General features: G+C 40.5%; 1 protein-coding gene across 4 annotated transcripts in view; it reads right to left on the reverse strand.

Annotated features, from left to right (window-relative positions):
• LOC147035116 (uncharacterized) overlaps positions 1-24754 on the reverse strand; it is a 106455-nt gene that overhangs the window by 49765 nt on the left and 31936 nt on the right. For 3 of the 4 annotated variants that reach the window (XM_085893752.1, XM_085893753.1, XM_085893754.1), the window contains exons 3-5: positions 19650-19830; positions 7883-8014; positions 954-1300 (exon numbers count right to left, since the gene is read on the reverse strand). In XM_085893752.1, coding sequence (XP_085749878.1) covers positions 954-1300; positions 7883-8014; positions 19650-19830 — 660 coding nt within the window. The remainder of the gene's footprint in view (positions 1-953; positions 1301-7882; positions 8015-19649; positions 19831-24754) is intronic. The other variant, XM_085893758.1, reaches the window with a different exon arrangement.

Consider the following 24754-nt stretch of genomic DNA (forward strand, 5'->3'; position numbering starts at 1 on the left):
TGGAGATCATGCCGACAAATGTATGGAATTTGACACCAATGGAAAGACTTGATGTGGAAACAACATTATAATCAGACATTTTCAGTGATGAAGCCTAATTTCATGTGTTTGGGAGAGTCAATCATAATTTCTGATATTGGAGAGATGCGAATCCTAAATGAACTGATGCTCATGTTAAATATGATCCGACAATCATAGTGTAGCATGATGTTCATGGGTGACGTTCTGTTCGGCCCCTACTTTTACGAAGATAATGTTTCTGGTGTTCAATGTTCAATGTTCAAACTACCTCGCAATGTTCAAAAAGGTTTTGGTTCCATATTTTGATGGTATGCCTTCAGTGCAATTGAGAAAAGTGTGCTTTCAACAGGATGGGGGCACCACCAAATTATGGCACTACTGTCTGAAACTAGCTAGATGAAACAATACTTGGGTAGGACACGGTGGCCATTTAACGCCACAAGACTTTTTCCTGTGTAGACACCTGAAATACATGGTTTATAGCACGAGACCAAGAGGTATAGCAAAGCTGAAGGAAAACATTCAGAAGGAACGTGCTAACATCAGTCTTTCCTTCTTAAGAAACGTTTGGAGAAACACATGGAAGAACTGATGTGTATGCAAACTAATGTAATTCAATGTGAACATTTAATAAATCAAGAGTAAAACATGTATATTTCTTCTTTTGGGACCAGATGTCCGACACTGTGTACCAATTTAAAGAAAAGTTATTTCTGCACAGGATAAGCAAGCCAAAGTCAGTGAGGCTGTGACCGTTCATGAAAACTACAGAAACAACACAATGCTGCTGCATAAACTATCAATTTAAATGGTGAACATGCACCGACAAAACTAGAGTCAAAGAAAATGTAAGTCTTGAGGAAACATTAAAATGGCACAACAGTAGAGAAATAAAGCAACATTTCATTTCCACGAGCACAAACAGGACTCACATGGTGAGCAGGCAGCTGCATCATGGTCACTCTCTTCTTTTTCCTCTTCCTGAGGCTGCTGCTCCTCCTCCTCCTCCTCCTCCTCTTCTTCTTCTTTTTCCTTCTCTTTTTCTTTTTCTTTCTGCTTCTCACAAGCATCAGCTTCCTCCTTTGATTCTACCTTTCTTTCTTTAACTTTTTCATCTTCAATGTCAGGCTCTTCTACTTCATCTTCTTCCTCATCCCCTTCTTCTTCCTCTTCCACTCCTTCCTCCCCCCCTACCTCATCCTCATTATCAATTTCATTTTCTTCCTCTTCCTCTTCCTCGTCCTCGTCCTCACTCCCTCTCTCTCGCTTGCCTTTGCCTCTAATTGAAGAAGAAGAAAAAAAGATTTATCAACAACTATTGCAACATCAAGACAAATTAGGAAAAAAAAAACAAGAAAAAGAAAATGCATGTTGACACCAAAAGCTGGCCAGCATACAAATAAACAAATTGACTACTTAGGGGAAAAATATAAATAAATAAATAAATAAATAAATAAATAATCAACATGAGCACCTGATGGAGCAACAATTCGATGAAAATTTCAAAACAAATGAAACTTTGCAAAATTATTATTGAAGCACCAGTGGAAAGAAAACATAATTACATCTTCACCTAACTCATGAATATTTATTTTATAACAGCCACCCAAATTGTTTTTTTTGTCTTCATTATTTAATAACAGAGTTTATCTGGACAACACAAGGTGTGCAATGGTTTCGCCATGAGATCAAAATCATCCTGTATCAAATCCCTTTCAATGAAAAAATATAAAGTTTGCTCAACTTTAACTGTACAAGCACATCTTAGCATTTTAATTTGAAAATTTAGCAATGTCGCTTGAAGGGGGCAGGGGAGGTCAATAGAAGCAGACAAAGCAGAAACAGCCTTTGTTTACATTTGCACATTAAGGATGAAGACAAGTAAACAGCGAGGAAACAAACACTCAAAGTTACAAGTGCAAGGAATATCAAATACTGGTTATGAAATGATGGGGGTGGTGAACAGCTGTGTTCAAGACAGATGTTCACCATCCCCATCCATAATCAAGAAACTTTTCGACCCCCATTAAACTACCCCTTCCAACCCCCAATTTTCAACTTTTCCTTCATTTCAAAGTTGCTAAGAATGTCACAATATAAGAAATATGAGACGGTGACATGTGAATCCCCATGTCATTTAGTAAATGAACATGCAATTTGTCCATCTTGCACAACAAGCACGGTCTTGTATGACCGGCGGGGGGGGGGGGGGTGTTTCAGGTTGGATAAAGAATGAGAATGATATCGGGACGCAGACTTGAAACCTGATTGGATCCCGCAAATGTCAGTTATTGCCCATCGACATTTGTGGTCGATGGTCCAGAGATGCATTGATAAATTGATTCCCTCTCAACAGAGAGGGATGGGGAGGTTGATAGTGTTCCAATGGCTTCCAAAGCCTTCAGAATGACATACTGCAGGTGGCATTCTTTCAGAGTTCAACTAAGCCAAACTTTGCAAAAGTAGGTTTTCAAAAAAAATTGCTTGCTCGATTCATGGAATTTCTAACCCTATTTATCTTGGGTGCTTAACATATCTATAATTGTGAAGTCTGATAATAAAAACAAGTGAAATCCTTCAATACAGCACGTGTGGTGAAGCAAATGAGTACACTAATGTTAAAATATGCAATTTATGCTTTTTCAGTTGAAAAACAATTAAAAAGCGTACTTAATATTTGAAATGTAAAAATCTTGTTATTATTGTGATAAGCACCTTTATATATATATAACAGAAGGAATGAAATTGTTTGATACAGCGTGGCAGGGAGCTGCAAAAGAATGATGTAAAATAAGAAGAACTTAGCTTTCAGCATTCGGCGATCGGCACGAAATGCGATGGTCGGCGGAAATGACGTCTTTCGGCGCGAAATGCGATGGTGGGTGGAAATGACGTCTTTCGGCGCGAAATGCGATGGTGGGTGGAAGTGACGTCTTTTGGCGCGAATGCAATGGTGGGCGGAAGTGACGTGTTTCGTTCGTTCGTACATGAGAGGGGAGCGTTTCTTGGTTTTTTTTCCCGTCAAGCAATAAATTAAATGGTTTTCACATATACAACACATTAGTTTCACTAATTTCCATTGAAATACTCAGGTATTTCCGTCAATTCTCGCTATTTCCGTCTCGGTTATGCACTGCATCTACTGGACGGCTGTCATTGGCTGTCTTGATGCACGTGGGGGGGGGGGGGGACAGGGGACATTTCAAACTCAGTGCAATTGTATACAGCGCACGTGCTGTAATAAACACGTGAGAGAAATCTCCAAACAGGTTTTGAAGCTTGATGCCGTGGAAATCAAGGTCTTCAATATCATTGCAATCTCCTGCAATGAAGCCGAGTCTATGGGCCTATCACTTTGCCATCACAGACAGGTCCGTGGTCAATCTTCTTTCACCTCCTCTTTCTGGTCTTGCATCCTCTGTCCTGTGCATGGTCTCCCCATATATCTGCAGTGCACACACGGTCACCACCAGCAACCCCTTCTGGTGAAACTCCCAAAATCCAGAATTGCTGCTCACCTCCACTCATTCGCTCTTCTTCTTCTTCCCCAACCTCCATATTCTCTTCAATCACATTCTTCCATCCAGGTCTTCAAGACAACTGTTCACCACCCCATCCAAAATCAAGAAACATTTGCACCCCCATTAAACTACCCCTTTCCCAACCCCAATTTTCAGTTTATCCTTCATAAGAGTTTGCTTCTGTAACCATCTTATCTACCCCCTGCATTCTCCCCTCCCACTCATTACCCGCATTCCTTCGTTGTGCGTGTCCACCCAATTTGTCCCTTGGCCCTGATGTTGGCATTTCCCCCTTCTTTATACTGTTCCCTTTGTTCTGTTGCATTCTGATCCATTGCATGTTCTAGCTTTTCCACGAGCCTTGGAAAAAAAACAAAAAAAATAGATAGGGATTAGATAGGGATTAAGGACAATTACACCAGTATGTAATTGCCCCTTGTGACCTTTTCCTACGTTTTTGGATTTACAAGCCAGCCATGAAAGAATTACGTTTTTATAACAACCATAATAACATGCCACACATTCAAGCTGAACCGTGAAGTGTGTTCGTTTCTGAGGAGGGAAGTGTGTATAGCATGTCTCTTGGCCTTATCACAGTGCCTCAGAGATTGTCTCGTCATGTGGTCGAGGAAAGTGGACAATCGTGGTGGGAGAACCTGTTGCAAGAGAGGAACATTCAGAATATTCGTTCATGAGAAGAAGCTGCACGGCGGTTGGTGAGCCATGGTGTTGAATACCGCCTCACTAATTACCTCATGTACGTTTCCCGCCCAGAGAGCGGCTCGGCACCATTTTGGGCGCATCTTCCCACCCAGGACGAAGCAGCTCGATCGCAAAGTTCAAAAGAGAACATCTATGGACAAAGCTAAGTGCCAGAATAAAGGGAGGATTTTCTTTTCTTTTGTTTTCCCCTTGTCTGTGTTAAAGTCCGTACGTGTCGAGGCGCCTTGACTTTAGACTTTAATTTACCTCACATTTTATTACATTTAGAATTATTACCCTTGTAAATATTTCTTCTATTTTCATTAAATCCCTGTGTTTATTTTAAGTTGCTTGTGTCCGTGTATTTATCGTGGGTCGAGTATAAACCCCTTATGCTGTGCATCCATCTGCTATATCCGTGCTGCCCTTCTCCTTCTGCATGTGCATAATCTCTGAGAATCCAAAGGAAAACTGCTGAGCGATCCGGCTTAGTCGGCGTTAACTTCCCGTCCAGCACAGTTAGGTCCGGGGGGGGGGGGCGGGGGGGGGATTAACCTAACCGCCAGAGCAGCGACATTATACATTTTATTTATTTAAAGTTCCTCACTTTGAAAGCTAGAGGGGTGGACAGAGCAAGTGTGAGAAAAATAAAATGAAACTAGAACTGCCACTTTATTGGCCTGCATCACTGCTGGCAGTGATGACCGGGTACCCAGACGTCCGCCTTTGATGCAACATGAGACTGAGATGATAATTCCAAAGTTTCGCTTCGATAGGATAAGTGGTTCCAAAGAAAACATTATTTAATAGCGATACAAATACAGTCCTGCTTCGACACAGCACGGGACTGACGCGTTACGAACCGAGTAGCACAAAGTGTTCAATCTATTTATCCTGTATGCAGTTAGCCCTTTTTCCTGGGGACATTGGCGGTATCAATTGAATTGCTATTCCTGTCCCCTCAAACGGATGCAGGTGCAGCCAAGTAAGTCTTCAGGAAAAAACGAATCTAAAAGTTCAGATTCAAATAATTAAATAATTCTGGCTGCCAAACCGCATGGCCGATCAGGTTGAAATGTTAAACCTACGTTATACATGTCGGCTAGATTATAATTTTGAAGTTTCACATATATTGACACAGCGGTTCCAGAGTAAATATTACTTAATATTTCCCCTTCAATCCAACATGGCTGCCAAACCATGGGGCCGATGAAGTTGACATTTAAACCCTTCATTCCACATGACTGTTCCATCATAAAACTAAAGTTTCACATTTATTGATGCAGTAGTTCCAGAGTAAATATTAATTAATATTTTCCCTTAAATCCAATATGGCTGCCAATCGATGTGTCGGGGAGGGAGACGTTTTTGTTCGTCATGGAGAGGCAGTCACACGTGGAGTTTCACCTTGATCTGTTCAGCCGTTTCAGAGAAGAAGACTTTTAAAGTTATTCATTTTTAATCCAATATGGCTGCCATACCACGTGACCTATTATAACATAAATTTAAATTCTCCCTCTAATGGGGAAGTGGATTGTGCTTGTTAAGTTTCGTGTTGATTGGACAAGGTGCGTTTTTCTATCCAAGATGGCCTCCAAACCATGTGACTTGTGACATCATAATTTTTACCGCATATGCAGGCATGGGGGTAGATTATAGTTGCCAAGTTTCGCTTTGATAGGTTATATGGTTCCAGAGAAAACATTATTTAATACAATTCTTGAATCCAACATGGCTGCCAAACCATGTGACCTATCAATTAGAAATTAACAAACTTGTAAAAGGATATCTTGGCGAAAGTGTGAGAAGTTTTGCCTCAATCTGTCCAGCTGTTCCGGAGAAGATTTTTTTAATTTATTAATTTTCAATCTAAGATGGCTGATGAACCATGTGACCTATGACATCATAAATTTACATTCTGCCTCCAATCGTGTAGTGGAATATGTGTGTGAAGTTTCCTGTTCATCGGATAAGGTGCGTTTTTCTATCCAAGATGGCCACCAAACCATGTGACTTGTGACATCATAATTTTTACCATATATGCAGACATAATGGAAGATGATAGTTGGAAATTTTCGCTTCGATAGATTAAGCAGTTCCAGACAAAACATTATTTAATATTTTTCTTAAATCCAACATGGCTGCCAAAAGATGTGACCTATCAATTATTCATGAACAAACTTGTATCCCCTACGCATGCAGAATAGACTTGTGAAGTTTCCCCTTGATTTGACAAGCTGTTCTGGAGAAGATGTTTGAAGGTTTTAGGGTCAATTCAATATGGCCACCAAACCATGACCCATCAATAAGAAATTAACAAACTTGTAAAAGGATGTCCTGGGGAATGTGTGTGTGTAAAGTTTCGCATCAATCTGTCCAGCCGTTCTGGAGAAGATTAAAAAAAAAAAAAATTCAAAACAAGATGGCTGTCGAACCAAATCACCGATGATGTCACAATAATTTTTTCTATGGTGAATTGTTGTGCAGATGACTCAAGAAATTTCAGATTTTTCCCATGCAGCGTTCTACTTGACGAATTTTCACCGGCATACCGCTTCACCGATGACATCACAAAAAATCACCCATGTTCCACATGGGGAACTTAAAATGTATGACGCAAAAAAAAATTTCCATTGCAAGGTTTCAGAGATACAGAGGTCCAAAGTTTATCGGTTTTTTTCAAGATGGCGCCCATACCACGTGACCTATGATGTCATAATTATCAACAAAGTATGCTATCAAAAAAGTTACATACTGTGGTTAAAATTGTGTCGATCGGACTTACCGTTCTTGAGAAAATGATTTTTAAAGCAAAAATACCTGCAAATTGCTGGCAGGGAAAAATAAAAAAAAAATAAACAAACAGAAGAAAAACAATAGGTTACCCAGTCCATCTGACTGGGTACCCTAATAAATATTAAAATGAAAAGAGGAGAGTTGAAAAATCAGAAATAATCAGTGTGTACGACTCAGAGCCACACAAATAAAAAAGGAGCATGGTCATTCAAAAAAGGCTGGCCTGAAACCAGTTGACACAATACGACAAAAGTCACCTTTTCACTACATCTTTCCTAGAGATAAGTAATAAAAAAACATAACCGTAAGAACTGAAGCTCACCTATATCAGGAGCAACAGTCACTCAATCCTCCTTTTTATTTATATTCCGTGACCAAAATTCGGTACATCACAGGTGATGAAGGTCGTGGTCAAGTTTCATCAAAATTGTGTGTGCAATTTCGAAGAGAACAAATACCCATTTGGAAGGGGGGGAGTCATAACCACCCCCATCGCACCCCTTAATGAGCACAGATTTTGATGACGTCAATATACACCTTCGTGAGGCATCAGATATAAGGCTTTTGGCCAAGTTTCGTCAAAATGTTGCGTTTGGTTCAAGCGATATGGACTGGTGTTTGGACTCACTCACTCACTGCTCGATTGCATAAGCTCACCAGACTAAAGTACAGGTGAGCTAATAATAATACGAAGTACTTCTAATGTAAAAATTCATATTCGATAAGCAAATGACCAATTACAATATTGAAACCTACTTCCTCATGTAGTGAGGAAGTATCAAACAAATTAGACAAAATACAGGAACAATGCCTGGTACAGTCATATCTCATGGGATCCACACCCAATATTGCTTGCTGTGGAACGACGAGGTCTTGTCTGGGGTCCATCAGGACCAATACCCTCTTCAGGTTCCCGAGAGCGTGCAAGTGCCGCCTCCAAGTCTCGCTGGAAAATCTTTTCATCGATCGGAAGCCTGCACAAACAAAAAACTAAATTGAAACCCACCTGACAAAGGTTCATCAGATGAACTCTTGAAGTATCCAGTGTAATGTAGAATTGAAAATGGAAGTAGAATATGACACGTGGAACTACAACCGATTAACCTGCGTATACGCAAAACAAAAGGTGGAGTGAAGCAATAGGTTCATGTCCTTCCATTCGTCTGTCTGTCTGTCTGTCTTATTGGTTAATGATAAAGGAACAAATTATTTAAATTGAACGTTATATTTTGAACATGAATAGGAAGAAGTTTAATGCTTTTCCTTACGTTGGCTCTGAATTTGTCCCGACCGCACATGCACTGAGCAGAGTGAGATAATTAATACAGGATGGCCATAAAGTCTGGAAACGTAGGCGAATATACATTATAAATGGTTTATTGACATTACATTGCAATACACGACATGTTCAATGTGTTGTCCGTCATGAGAAATGCACAGTTCAATGCGCTGAGCAAAATTGCAACGAACGCGGAGCATTAATGCAGAATTTCCATCAATCCCTGCACATGCATCCATGATGTGTTGCCTCAGATGATTCATGTCTGATTTTTTTACATCTTGTACGGATGAAAATTATCCGCGTTGAGAATCTTTTGGACGGTACTGCGACACACACCCCGGTTCCATGGATGTCTGGCGAGTTGACTTCTTCGGGCTGGCTATTGCCATCGCCTCGCCGGATACGGATGGTCGTCCAGAATGGAGTTTGTCCAACACACTGCCTGTATCCTTGAATTTCTGAACCAGCTTCCCCACTGTGCTATGGGAGACGGCAGCTCTTCCGGGATGACATGCGTTGAAGTGCTCTGCAATCCGTCGATATGACCAGCCCTCGCATCCACTCAGCAGTATCACCTCAACACGTTCGTCTTTCGTCAAGGACATCTTCAAATTGTAACAGAATGGCATTATCTATGTTTCCAGACTTTATGGCCACCCTGTATATTTCTGCTGCCTGCCTGCCAGTTAAACAAAATTGAAAATCATTCCAAACAGGAAGCTTACTGTTTTTAAGTACGTTATGAAGGACACAAACAGGCAAAAATAACTCATGTAACGTGTCAGATAGGGTGATGTTATAGGCACTGGTAAAATCTGAATAAATTTATTGATATGCCTTTAAAGCTCTAAACCTTTATTTGAATTGAATTATATACAGTGTCTACAGAAAGTCTGCACCCCATTTCAAAATTGACACATTTTGTTGCCTTATAGCCTGGAATTGAATCAGCCTTTTTCCACCTTTATTTACACATCGTAACCCACAACTTCCAAATGAAAAATAAATTCCACAAATGATTAATTAAAAATACAAAACAAGAATATCTTGGTTGGACAAGAGTCCACCCCCCTTATAATAGTAATTGTAAGTTAGCTCATGTGTAACCAATCACCTTCAAAATCACACTCCAAGTTAATTGGCCTCCACCTGTGTTAAATTGTAGTGACTGATTATTACAGAATAAAATCAGCTGTTCCTGGAGGATTCCTCTGCTGGTATTGCATTTCACAGCAAAGATTCAACCATGAGCACCAAGGAGCTTTCAAAAGACCTCCAGGATAAAGGTGTGAAAAGCACAGATCAGGGGATGGGTATAAAATATTTCAAAGGCCTTGAATATCCCTCGGAGCAGTCAAGACAGTCATTAAGAAGTGGAAGACATATGATACAATCAAGACCCTGCTGAGGTCAAGCCGTCCCTCCAAACTGGATGACCAAGCAAGGAAGGAGGAGACTGATCAGAGAGGCCTCCAAGAGGCCAATGGCAACTTTGAAAGAGGTACATGCTTTTATGGCAATGACTGGTCACTGTGTGCACGTGACAATATCCCAAGCACTCCACAAGTCTGACTTGTACGGTAGGGTAGCAATAAGGAAGCCATTACTCAAAAAAGCCCACATTAAGTCCTGTTTGGAGAATGCAAAAAAAAAAAAAATTAACTACCGATACTCTGAAGCCATGTGGAAAAAAATGTTGTGGTGTGACAAAACCAAGATGGAACTTTTTGGCCTAAATGCAAAATAGTTACATTTGGCGCAAACCCAGCAGCACATCACCCAAAGAACACCATCCCCACTGTGAAGCATGGTGGTGGCAGCATCGTGTTCTGGGGATGCTTCTCATCAGCAGGGACTGGGGAATTCAGGATAGAAGGGAAAATGGATGGAGCAAAATACAGAAAATCCGAGAGGAAAACCTGCTGCCCTCTGCAAGAAGCTGAAATTGGGACGGAAGTTCACCTTTCAGCATGACAACGACCAAAAGCACACGGCCAAAGTTGCAATGGAGTAGCTAAGGAAGGAAAAGATAAATGTCCTTGAGTGGCCCAGTAAAAGCCCTGCCCGAAATGCAATAAACTAAATCTGTGACGTGACTTGAAGATTGCTGTCCATTTACTATGCAACTTGACAAAGCTTGAACAGTTTTGTCCAGACGAATGGGCAAATATTGCCAATCAAGGTGTGCAAAGTTGATAGAGACCTATCCCAACAGACTCACAGCTGTAATTGCTGTCAAAGGTGTTTCCACCAAGTATTAACTCAAGGGGGTGGACACTTATCCCAAACAAGATATTGTATTTTTGTATTTTTAATTAATATTCTGAAATTTGTCGAATTTGTTTTTCACGATGTGTAAAATAAAGGGAGAACAAATCTGATTTAATTCCAGGCTACAAGGTAACAAAAGGTGAAAATTTTGAAAGGGGCTCTTGACTTTTTCAGCACTGTACTTGAACACTGTAAAACACAAGTCACCTTCATAATACTTCCAAGAACCTCCAGTTTGGCAGTTGTTTTTGCTTCCAAGAACCTACTTGTAAGTTTCCTATCAGGTGGTGTATGCAATCGGAGCTGTCAAGCGCAGCTGGTGGTAAGTAGGCGTGGCATGAGAGAGGGTGCAGTTTCAGTGAGGAAGAGGCCGCCGATACAGCTATGTACGATGCAGTGCATAAGGGTGGTGTGCAAGACTGCTTCAGCAGCACCAAACTTCGGAATCTAATTTTTTTTTTAATGATCTTAAAATAATTATTTATTAATATTGAACCATAAACTTGAATACTGAGTGGGGCATCACGTTTTATTAATTCTCTAATTGAAACAGAATCCATATAATTATTTGGTCACACATGACAAAAACATGAGGAAAATTTCCAGAACTGCAATGGAGGATTTTTTATTTCTTTTTAAACCAATGAGCTTCATTTTAAACAATTCAAGCAGAGCCTGTTTTTTAAATTTCATGATTATTTACGAGCAGATACCCATCTACGACGGGTATGGGGGACAGGGCGGATCACAATACTTGGTTACGGAAGTTACTTTGGTTGTTTTGCGCCGCATTCAACAGCTCAGTTCATATTGGTGGCGGGTCTGGGTGCCCATGGTAGCGTTTGAGATCGGTCGCTTTAAATTGTTGGCCTTGGCACACAGTGCCGGATGAGTAGAACAAACGTCTTGAACTCATGGACTTAGTTAAGTAGAGCACGTCGTCTGGGACCCGGCTGTCGGTTTGCCGCCGAACGCTGCTGATTGTGACATCATCGATTCCCTCTTTGAAAATTCTATTGATATTCGATTTTTTGAATCCGCTATCACCTGCATAAATTACAGGGAACACATAATGTGAAGATTTCAGAAGTATGAACAGAATATGTACGGAGCAAAGTGTGTTAGAAGTTCCAGGCTTACGCCCATTATATTATGATATAATTATGATTACATTAATATTATGATTATGATATTCAATTTTTTTTTAATCCGCCATCACCTGCATAACTACATGGAACACATAATGCGAAGATTTCGGAAGTATGAACAGAATATGTTCGGAGAAAAGTGTGTTTGAAGTTCCAGGCTTACGCCTATTATATTATGATATTTAGTAACACCTTTTGTGAAAGCCCTGTCACACCTTGACGATTTAGCCAGCATATGCCGACGTATGAAAAATTTGTCGAAAATGCTGGCACACGTCAAATACATTATGGGTAAGTTTTGTATACGTTAAGAGCACGCTGGCATACGTCGTAGTACGCTGGCATACGTCGTAGTATGCCGAGCTCATCGACAAATTTTAACATGCTTGAAATTTTTCGACGTATGCTAGCGTACGGCTCACGCGTTCCGCATACGCTGGCCATAAGTTGTAGGCACGTTACACGATCGTTGACACACGTTACTTGTATTGTAAGTTACTCATAAGTCGAAACACGTCGAGGTAATGTTTACCGTCAGTGTTCCAGACTCCCTGTTTTTTTTTTGTTCTTTTTCTTCGGTATGACGCTGATGTTGACACTTCGATTTCTAGTGCGGTTCTGATTTAAATGGTTGAGCGGCAGCCTATTAATTATATTATATTATAACCGCACTAGAAATCAGTGTCAACATCACCATCATACCGAAGAAAAAAAAAAAAACCAGGGAGTCTGGAACACTGACGCTAAACATTGCCTCGACCTGTTTCGACCTATGAGTAACTTACAAGTAACGTGTGTCGACGATTGCGTAACGTGCCTACAACTTATGGCCAGCGTATGCGGAACGTGTGTCATACGCTGGCATACTTCGAAAAACTTTCAACATGCTGAAAATTTGTCGACGTATGCCAGCGTGCTCTTAACGTATACAAAACTTACCCAAAACTTATTCGACGTGTGCCAGCGTATTCGGCAAATTTTTCACAAGTCGGCATACGCTGGCTAAAACGTCAAGGTGTGACAGCGGCTTGACACTTCGATGTCTAGTGCGGTTATGATTTCAATCGTCGAGCTGCAGCCTTTTAATAGGCTGTGCCACGTGATAGTCGGCGATACGCTGCCGCGCTATGCATAAGTTAGACTATCATTGGGCATAGGTTGTGAACGCCGACAACACGCTCAGCATTCGTTGATACAAGTTATCTATATGTTATCAAAACGTTCTGTGTACATTACTAATACGTTATGCATACGTCCAACTCTGGAAAAAAAAAAAAACATCAATAGTTCAGCGTATTACATACATTTTGATACCTTGCTATACGCTGGCTAAAACGTCAAGGTGTGACAAGGCCTTGAGGTGTGATATGCAATGCAGACTGGGAAAACATCTATTACATATCACAGATATGAGGGTCTCAACCACGATGTACAATGAAGTGACGTGAACCAGCCAGAAAGCGAAGGATATATTAGAACATGTCGTCACTGTTGGTCGTGTGCTCTTTGCAGATGTTAATATTTCTTCGTTACTTCAAAATATAATTCGCAAAGTGTCCGTTTTAGCTGTTCCATGTTCTGCTTCCTCTTTCTCTTCCTCCCGTCCGTAAGGACAAGCTCTTTAATAATAATATTAATAATAATAAGCCTGGTGTTGGCGCAGTGGTTAGCGCAGCGGCTTGGGATCCAAAAGGTCCTGAGTTCAAGCCCCGTTGGGCCACTGAATTAATACACCAGGAGGTTGACTCAGCCTGTCATCCTTCCGAGGTCGGCGAAATGAGTACCAGTGTACTGGGCCCGGTGTATACCCCGGTGAAAATAGGTGTACCATATCCCTGTGTCGTAAGAGGCGACCAAGGTTGCGTCAGGAAGGGCATCCGGCGTAAAACCTATGCCAAATCATTATGCGGATCATAACGGATGATCCGCTGTGGCAACCCCTAACGGGAGCAGCCGAAAGAAGAAGATAATAATAATAATGATAATAATAATAATAAAAGAATGATAAAAAGAAACAGATGTTTATCATGTAAAAGTCGCAGTGGTGAAAGCCGCAGACTCTTAAGCAAGCGGATGTGATTCAATCCCAAATTCGAAATTTTTCTTCTTCAGAGCTAAAAAAAAAAAGTGTCGCACTCACAGACACTGCTCCTTTAATATAGTGTCTATGGAAAGTCTACACTCTACACCCCCTTTTCAAATTTTTCACCTTTTGTTTCCTTGAAGCCTGGATGCAAATTCCATTAAATCAGACATTTTCCACCTTTATTTACACATCGTAACCCACAACTTCCAAGCGAAAAACAAATTCGACAAATTTCAGAAAATTAATTAAAAATACAAAACTACAATATCATTGTTAGATAAGTGTCCACCCCTCCCCCAACCCCCCCTTCCCCCACCAACTTAATACTTGATGAAATCACCTTTGACAGCAATTACAGCTGTGTCTGTTGGGATAGGTCTCCAACAACTTTGCACACCTTGATTGGCAATATTTACCCATTCTGCTTGACAAAACTGTTCAAGCTCAGTCAAGCTGCTTGGGAAGTGTTGATGGATCGTGATTATCAAGTCATGCCACAGATTTTTGATTGGATCTCGGTCAGGGCTCTGACTGGGCAACTCAAGGATATTTGTCTTTTTGCTCCTTATTCACTCCATTGTAGCATTAGCTGTGTACTTTGGGTCATTGTCATGCTGAAAGGTGAACTTCCATCCCAATTTCAGCTTTCTTTCTGGGAGCAGAAGGTTTTTAGATCCTCGTGGAGGATCTCTAAGTTTTACTCACGTTGTTGTTCTTAATCTTCTTGTGGACTTTTTTGTTTCACAGTCTACAGTTTTCATCGAAACTTCCTGAAACTTGGCATATATATGTAAAAATATCCTGCGCAGACAGTAACCATCTCCGATTTTGAAAATTCCAAGAAAAAAAAAGTTATGACATCAAAATATCTCCGCTAATGGAAATCACCTAAAAAATTATCTCTGAAACTAGGCAAGCTTTTTGAATTATGTTTGTGGGAATTGAACAGGGCATGAGCAGAGATGAATAACCGCACATATGATGCATCACTATGACATAATATCAATTTTTATGACGTCATTCCTATTTTTTGACATTTTTTGTTTCACAACCCAGAGTTTTCATCGGATCTTCGTGAAACTTGCCATGTATATGCAGAAAGCCCACACACAGGCAGTAACCATCTCAGATTTTGGAAATTCTTCCTAGAAAAAAAGTTTACGTCATAATATCGCCGCTAATGGAAATCGCCAACACCATTACCTCCGAAACTAGGCAAGCTGTTCGAATTTTGTTTGCGGGAATCAAGCCGGGCATTAGCACAGATAATTATAAATTATAATTTATCACAAACCTGATACATCACAATGACGTCATAGTTGTTTTTATGACGTCATCATTAAGAGGACGAGGATCTTGGCTAATTTGAGCTTGTTATAAAGTTGAATTCTTTTTTTTTTTGCTCCATCCATTTTCCCTTCTTGCCTGACAAGTAAGTGCCCCAGTCCCTGCTGATGAGAAACATCCCCATAATATGTTGCTGCCCCCACTATGCTTCACAATCGGGATGGTGCTCTTTGGGTGATGTGATCTGTTTGGTTTGCGCCAAACATAACATTTTGCATTTAGGCCAAAAAGTTCAATCTCAGTTTCATCACAACACAAAACTTTTTGCCACATGGCTTCATAATCTCCAGTGTATTTTAGCGTTCCTCAAACGAGACTCAAGGTGGGCTTTTTTGAGTAATTGCTTCCTTCTTGCCACCCCACCGTACAAGCCAGACTCGTTAAGTGCTTGGGATATTGTTGTCACGTGCACACAGTGACCAGTCATTGCCGTAAAGGCATGTACTTCTTTCAAAGTTGCCAATGGCCTCTTGTGGCCTCTCTGAAGTCTCTTCCCTGCTTGGTCATCCAGTTTGGAGAGACAGCCTGATCTACACAGGGTATTGGTGGTACAATACGCCTTACACTTCTTGATGATCGTCTTGACTGTGCTCCAAGGGATATTCAAGGCCTTTCAAATATTTTTACACCCATCCCCTGATCTATGTCTTTCTACAACTTAATCCTCAAGGTTTTTTGAAAGCTCCTTTGTGCTCATGGTTAAGTCTTTGCTATGGAATGCACTACACAGGAGAGAAAAGCTAGAGTAACAGCTGATGTTTTTCAGAAATAATCAGAATCACTACAATTTAACAGTTGGAGGCCAATTAACTTGGTGTGTGATTTTTGAAGGCGTTTGGTTACACCCGAGCGAATTTACAATTGCTATTATAAGGGGGGAGGAGGGGTGGACACATATCTAACAAAGATATTGGAGTTTTGCATTTTTAATGAATTTTCTGAAATTTGTAGAATTTGTTTTTCCACTTGGAAGTTGTGGGTTACAATGTGCAAGTAAAAGGTGGAAAGTCTGATGTAATGTTATTTAATTTCAGGGTCTAAGGCAACCATATTTAATTTCAGGGTTTTCAGGGTTTAAGGTGAGAATTTTGAAAAGGGGCGTAGATTTTCTATAGGCACTGTATATTGTTGCATCGACCAATGTTAACCGTCATGCCGAGGGTCTGACACTCGGAAATGACCAAACGATCTTCAAACTTTACACTGCATTCATTAATCATGTCATTTGCCCGAAGAATCGCTGAAATGCAAGCTACATTTGGCATGCGAGAATGTAAGAAAACGTTCTTCGAAGTACAGTACTGTATACTGCATAAAAATATGAAAACCTGTCTGTGAAGCCGTGAGTAAATCCTGGATGAACCACATGGCCATATGTCGTTTCATTACGTACCATTTGAACGCCAATCGCACCATGACCATCTCAAGTACTATCGTAACGTACCTTTTAAACCTATAGAACCTTTTAGACCGTTGAGATCCCCTTCGACATTAACTGTCGTGGCCAAAAATATCGGCACCCTTGCACTTTTTTCAAATAATACACCATTTCTTCCAGAAAATTGTTGAAGTTAAGAAATCTTTTGGTATATATATATATATATATATATATATATACATATATACATATATATACATATATATACATATATACATATACACATATACATATACATATATATATACATATACATATATACATATATATACATATATATACATATATACATATACACATATACATATACATATATATATACATATACATATATATATATACATATACATATATATATATATAGAAATATTTTTTTTCTTTGGTTTGCAGTGGAGAAAAACGAAAAAAAAAAGGTTGGGGAAAAAAAAAAAACTACATCTGAGCATATTCCACAAAGAAATCCTAAAATAGGCCGGACAATATTATTGGCACCTTATAGAAGATGTTAGAATTAGATTTGAAGCAGGTGATTCTCCTTTAGTTTGGAACTGAACTCACCTGTAGTGAATTGCAGGTGTCTGCAATATAAAAATCACTCATTCAACAAATTTGAACAGAGAAAAGGAGCGATTCTGCTGTTTTGTGTTACGGTGTGTACGGCGGTGATCATGGAGAAAAGAAAGAAAACCAGAGAATTGTCTGAGCAGGTCAGACACAAGATTGTTGTGAAGCACGGACAATTTCAAGGCTTCAAGTCCATCTCCAGAGACCTTGATGTTCCTGTATCCACCACATGCAATGCTATCAGGAAGTTTAAGGCCCATGGCACTGTAGCCAACCTCCCTGGACGTGGCCGCAAGAAAAAAAAGTTAAATCAAAGATTGGAGCGAAGGATTGTTCAAATGGTGGAGAAAGCACGTCGATCAACTGCCAAACAGATTCAAGCTGTTCTTCAGACACAAGGCACGACAGTTTCCTCCCTGGACGTGGCCGCAAGAAAAAAAAAACTTTAATCAAAGAATGGAGCGAAGGATTGTTCAAATGGTGGAGAAAGCACGTCGATCAACTGCCAAACAGATTCAAGCTGTTCTTCAGACACAAGGCATGACAGTTTGAACTTGCACCACCCGTCACCAACTCAATGAAAGGGGGCTATATGGTAGGAGAACCAGGATGACGCCACTGCTGAGAGAGACTTAAGGAAGCCTGACTGGAGTTTGCGAAAAAAAACCTGAATAAGCCAAAATCCTTCTGGGAGAATGTCCTGTGGACAGATGAGACCAAATTAGAGCTTTTTGGAAAAGCCATAATCTCTACGTTTACAGTAAATGAGTCCAGATAAAAATCCCATTGAACACCTGTGGGGAGATCTGAAACCAGCAGTTGGGAGAAGGCACCCTTCAAATCTGGGAGAACTGGAGCAGTTTGCATAAGAAGAGTGGGTCAAGCTGCCAATGGAGAGGTGTAGGAAGCTCATTCATGGCAATAGAAAGTGCGTGGCTGCAGTTATTTTGTCCAAAGGTTGTGGTACCAAATAATAAGTCGAGGGCGTCAATAATTTTGTCAATGTCATTTCTTTTTATTTTCTGATTTGAAAGGATATATTAAGTTCCGAATCAAAAACAAAGGCTTTGTTATATTCACAGTGAAATAAAGAATTGTGGAGATCAAATACCTTCATCAACAAACTTATTTTTATAGAAAATCAAGTCATTTGAAAAAAGTGAAAAGTTGCCAATATTTTTGACCACGACTGTACATCCTTCAGACCCCATTAAACCCTTCGACCCTGAATCTGTTACAGACCCCAAGAACCCTAAAATCCCCAAGACCCTTAAAATCCTTAAGACCCTATAGAACACAAACTCTATTAGACCCTGAGAATCTGAAGACACTTCGACTCTAGATTCCTTTGCATCCTTCAGACATGTTAGACAGCGTTGGACCCTTGACCACTTCGACCTTTTTTGCAACTTTAGACATTTATATCCTCCAGAGTCTCGAGATTAGACCCTTTAAACCCCAACAACTATTGGAAACGTTCACTTAAGACCATCAAGAACCTTTTCGGCGTACACCACACAAACATCTACAGTCTTCTTGCAAAACAGAGACGATACTTTTCAGCAAGTAATGCACAAACTCCACACACCCAGTGGGTGGGTACTTTGCAAGTTATAAATAAAATAGTTGATTACAGAAGAAGGGTGGGAAGACAAAACTAAATAAATCACAGATAGATCTGGTGGCCAAAAACAAACCAACAACAACAAAAAAAACCAAGGGGTGACACGTACTTGTAATACAAAGCTACTACAGAAACTATAGAAGCTAACCCCAGCTATGGTACCAAAATACCAGAATCACATGAGAACAAATGAGCAGGTAATGACTTAAAGTAGGCACAAGCTGGTATTGGGTCCACCATGATCAGTGCAGAGTGGTGTTGTCTAAGGGGACTGAAGACGAGAGGAGTAATGGCAATGAGGAGATGGAGGCCAGGAGACAAAGCACAAGCGGACCCGACTGCTTACATTCATCTCAGGCTCTCACTGTGGCTCAACTGCTCAGAGGCTGCTCAATACACTCTCCCATTCTCAGGGCCCAACCTCATGCATGACAGGACCCTGTCATTGGTCACACACTGCCAGGTGGCAGCGCTGCCTTTTCAGGCAGTCCCAACACTTTGCAGGGCTCCACAGCTCACTGCACCACACTAGCCTGCAGCCCTTGACTAAACAATTCATGTTTCTCTTCGATAAAGCTCAGTGTCTTCCTGTTATGTGCTTTTGCACCATCAAGTCCTCACAATATTCCTTACTCTATTCTGCTCTAAGATCAACAATCACACTTCCTCAGTCAATGCACATATTACATATAACTTAGCTGTAAAGGTCCCTGATACAGGAATAAGACAAATGGGGGGGGGGGGGGTAGGAGGGGATGGGACTTGAATCACAGATATTTGGTCAATTCCATCATGGAGGACTGGAGGTGGACAAATCCATAGAGCTAAGTCAATGAAGCACACCCTTACCTCTCCTTTTTCTTTGCCTCTGATGCATCCTGTCCCTTCTTCACTGAATTTGTCGCTTTCCTCTCCTTACGAGTCTCCTGCCGTTCTCGCGTCCGCTTACCCCTTTCCCATGCAGCCTCGTCACGTGCGGCTTGCCGCGCCCGCTTACTTGCAGGTGCAGCCGAATCCAGAAAGTCTTCATCTGGAACAAAACAGCAAATAGTTTGACAGGGCTCTAGTACTCTTCAGCTTTACTTCAATTTGGTTTTATGGAGGTCACTGATAGCAAGGCAAATGCAGCATTCCATTGGTTAGCCTCCTATGTCACATTGCAAAGAATGAACCAACCTTGGAATGTTTTGGTGGGAAATATCTTGGAGAATTCCATCAAAATGCTGTCAGTATTTTGTGAAAGAGAAAATCAAAGGTGATCGGACTATATACATGTGCAGTAACAAGACCCAATTAGGTCTCACTTGTAGTTAGGGGGAATAACCAATTAGCTCTCACCTCAATGGCTAGGATTTCAATCAGTTAACCCCATGCTCTTCCAGCCAAAGAAAGTTGCATAAAGCAACCAATAAAAGCTACATAAGGTAAGCTCTTTGCTGTTTCAAACCCTACCTGGGTTCCTCAACAGCTGCAGACATTTACAAGAAGCACATACATGAGAAGCCCAATGTTGTATACCACCCTCAGCCAATCACATCTCACCCATAATTGGAAGGAATAACCTTGATTAGGTGAGAGATGATTGGTAACAAACGACAAAGGCGACCATAGGAAATTCACCGAGATGTTACATATGTATGACCAAATTAAAGTGAATTGAGACCGATGCAGGGAAAGGATGTGATGATCTTGAACACCAATGGGAGGAATTGAGTAACAAAGGCCTGCAACAGACCATGAGACCCAGGCACTATGTTCTTTTGGCAAACAAAGTTGTTTCAATTTTCATGATGAGGATAACAGAGGGCAGCCCAAGTTAAACATGGACATTTTAATTGCTGACTATACAAATACATAAATAAATAAATATTTTTTAAAAATAAAAAAACAGTTACCCGACAGGATGGTGCAAAGCGCAAAATTACCTTCGAGCCAAATCGTCTGGGTTCGATTCCCAAATATAAACTGTTGGATTGGTGCTTTGTCGACAAGGCAAAATGCACCGATGCTCAGATAGATATCAAGCTTGGAGTCCCATGTAACGTTAGTTGGTGGACATTAAAGAGCAGGTTGCGGGTCACCAAACATGTTCTGAAAATTTATCAATATGATAACATGTGCATTAAATAGTTTGATGCGAACTATTTTGGTTGCCTAACTATTGGGAAAAATTAATGAAATTTAACTCCGAAGTTGTTATTTCTCGAGACTGTTGAAAAAAACAGCCGCGTGCCATATATGGATGGTGACGTCACGTTCTCCAAAACAAAGCGGAGGCTCACTCGCTCATTGAAGAAGTGTCCAGTTCAGCAGGCCATTCTTTCACTTTTTTGAGCTTGCAACTGTCTATATTATCTTTTTTTTATTTTGAATTATTGTAGAACAAATTTATTTGGATATTTGTACATCATGCCTCATACGTGTCGTCATGTTTTGTGAAAATGGCTGGAAAACGGGTAATCACTCACACCGATTCCCGAAGGAATCAAACATTCGCCGGCAGTGGATAGGATTTGCACAAACAAAATGGGTGAATTTTCCCCCCAAAGAAAACGGGTAAAGAGGATCCTTTAGATCAGTGTTTCTCAACCGGGGTTCCCTGGAACCCTTGGGTTCCGCAAGAGGTTGCTCGGGGTTCCGCGAGAAACAGTAATAAATAGGCCAATGCATTTTTGAGTAGTTTTTGTTTGATTTAATATTCGTAATTTTACAATACACATACGGCATATTGTTGGAAACTACTTGGTTATTATAATAGAGGATTCAACCTCTTGTATTATTTACAATTATAACAACCATTGGGAATGTATTTAACGATGTCTATATGGTGCCAGTGTGAAACCGCCCTCACTGGTTAGTGGACGTCCTGCACGCGGCGGATTCGTGTATCATGAGTGACTGAATCAAGTACGGGACGCATGCACGGTGTCCATCTATCTTCTCTGTGCTTCCTCGCGCGGTCTCTGTCTCTCTGTCTCTCTGTCTCTCTGTCTCTCTGTCTCTCTGTCTCTCTGTCTCTCTGTCTCTCTGTCTCTCTGTCTCTCTGTCTCTCTGTCTCTCTGTCTCTCTGTCTCTCTGTCTCTCTGTCTCTCTGTCTCTCTGTCTCTCTCTCTCTCTCTCTCTCTCTCTCTCTCTCTCTCTCTCTCTCTCTCTCTCTCTCTCTCTCTCTCTCTCTCTCTCTCTCTCTCTCTCTCTCTCTCTCTCTCTCTCTCTCTCTCTCTCTCTCTCTCTCTCTCTCTCTCTCTCTCTCTCTCTCTCTCTCTCTCTCTCTCTCTCTCTCTCTCTCTCTCTCTCTCTCTCTCTCTCTCTCTCTCTCTCTCTCTCTCTCTCTCTCTCTCTCTCTCTCTCTCTCTAGGTTAGTTCTTCTGTTTACCTTTATTTGTTTAAGTTTTGTTGATCAAGTTACATGAGGAGTGTTTTTTAATTGTCAAACAGACTCGGGGTTGACAAACACTTTCAAAAATGACGTTTTCAAACAAACAAACAAACAAAAAAATTTTTTTTGTGAATTAAAACCTCGGTCTGAGGTCTCAAACGAGCAGTGTTTTTTTTTTTTCATTGCCAATAAATTTGACAAAAAGGGGGTCATTTTTTTCCTTAAACCAGGTATCCGAAAAAAATATATTATATTTACCACGTGAACTACGATAAAAATATAAAAGAGCTAGATATTAATAATGGTATATAATAATTTTTATGCAGGGGTTCCCTGAGACATGAAAAGTATTTCAAGGATTCCACAAGGGTAAAAAGGTTGAGAAACGCTGCTTTGGATAGACTTGTCATTTGTGGTGACCATTTCACAGCCGAGGATTACGAAGGCATAAACACATCTGATCACCACTCTGAATATGAGTTGTTGGTTGACAAGTTCTCCAGATACTGCTCTGTCACAGAATCAATTGTTGAGTTTAAGTGAGAAAAACCTTGAAATGTATTCTTAAAGAGTACAAGGAAAAAACACATAAATAAACTTTCTGAAAAACACAAGCATGATAAAATTTCCCAACAAATCAACTAACTTATTGTTGATTAAATTATTTTTTAACAGCATCAGCAAATTGGGCTATTTCATTTCAATTGTAAAAAATTGATCAATTTTCCACTTTTTTTTCTAAATTTGGTAGAATATTTCCCAATGAGGCTAAACATGTTTTGGTATTTATATGCCACAACAATCTCTTGAAAGTTGGGGTTTGTTCTAACTGTTCACTTTCGCTGGGGACAAGCTCAGCTGTCAGAAAGACTTCAACGCCAAGGCTACGGTGTATAATATATTTGGGTCCATTATTGATTTATTCTATTTCTGACTCTTGAGTGACTCGAGGGTTAAAAATTATTATATCAAGTCACAGACGAATAAAACTTTACATTATTTTATGCATCGAACAAGAAAATGAAAATCTACAAACCAATCTGTCTGGTGGAATCTGTCAGTGTAAACTGCCGGGCAGTCGGTCCTGCCACTTGTACACAAAATAAGCCGTTTTCTGGCACTTGCAAGTGGTTCAAATGTATATGGCTCAGGGCCAGAAACTCCATAATATAAGTTCCCATCATCCGCCGACTCGTCCTTGGCAATATCGGAATGAAAACACTCAATTTCATCGCCGCTGAAATCACTCTCTGATTCGCATCTCGCCATTGTTCACACGCTGTTTCCGAACGTTCCCGAAGTTTTCGGAGAACGTGACGTCATAGCATCTTCGGTAAATTCCAGTCTGTTTTTCGATCACTGACAAAAGTTTTGACTTAAAAGTTAATTTTAGCATATTTTGAGTTTCAAATGCAAGAAAATAATTGCCCAACAATTATTAATGTGATTACAACCTTCGAATCACGCGGTCATTCGCGACCCAAATCCTGCTCTTTAAAGATACCATGCTGGCATTTGTGACTAGTAGGCAAGTTAGTGCATGCAGCCTGGTTAAATTCCATCTTCCTATATCAACCATAAAGCAGGGCCAGCTGGTTTACAAAAGATTTGAGGAAAACTTCAGCTGACCCAACAAGATGGGAATCATTGGGGCCATTACAATAGGAGAATTTTTTTGTAAAAAAAAAGGTAAATGTGCATTTATATTGTATGCCGAGTGATTTTTGAAAGGAAGAGACATCAGCCACAGTTCTCTGCATTCATTCTAATTATTGTTTTTTTGTTCCCTTTCCTTTTCAATTTCTCGGAGAAGTGAATTATTGCAGAAATTTTTCTGTAAGGCTCACTTGGTTGCGCCTGGGTGGGTTTGAGGGTTGTGGAGTAGCGGCAGAAACCCGAATCCTATCCAGATTCTTCCTGATGACTCCATCTTTGCTCTTTACTGCTTTCGGTTCCTTCTTAATCTTCCATATCATTATAGGGGATGCATCCACATGGGGAGCACAACCCCATGAGACCTTGCTGTCATGATGCATTGTACAAAATCTGGTTCATTATAATCGATCGGGTAGTTTGTGAGAAGTTTTCATCAAATGTTAACGTACGTACAGACGGACACCAGGACCCACTCTCTGAGCTTATTTCGGAGAAATAACCCAACCAGCCTCTGTTCAAATTCAATGTTTCATGTTGACCTGCCTTCATTAACCCTTCAGGTCGTCAAATAGATGACAGGTTTTAGCATGCATCACAAGCAAACTCATTAGTGCATGATGTTGGTTTTGGTCATCAATCCAGACCGATAATAAACGTTCCATATTCTCAATCACCAAACTATGAGTGTAGACTCCAAGAAGCACCCAGTGAAGTATTACACTGCCCAGCGGCTCTCACCTTGTCTATGTTTGCCCTGATTGTCCAGTCGTCACAGGTATCCCAATGATGCCTGCTATATCCACTGCCCACTCTCCTGCCACAACACATCTAATTTAGCCTACAAGGTGACTACTCTTACTCACAGAGGCACTAACCTTACTTGAGCATTTCACTCATATAAAGGGGTAAATAATTACAGTAC

The sequence above is a fragment of the Eptatretus burgeri genome, chromosome 1 (genome assembly GCF_056783735.1).
Source record: "Eptatretus burgeri isolate ZD-2024b chromosome 1, Ebu_testis_v1, whole genome shotgun sequence".
Lineage (NCBI taxonomy): Eukaryota > Metazoa > Chordata > Myxini > Myxiniformes > Myxinidae > Eptatretus > Eptatretus burgeri.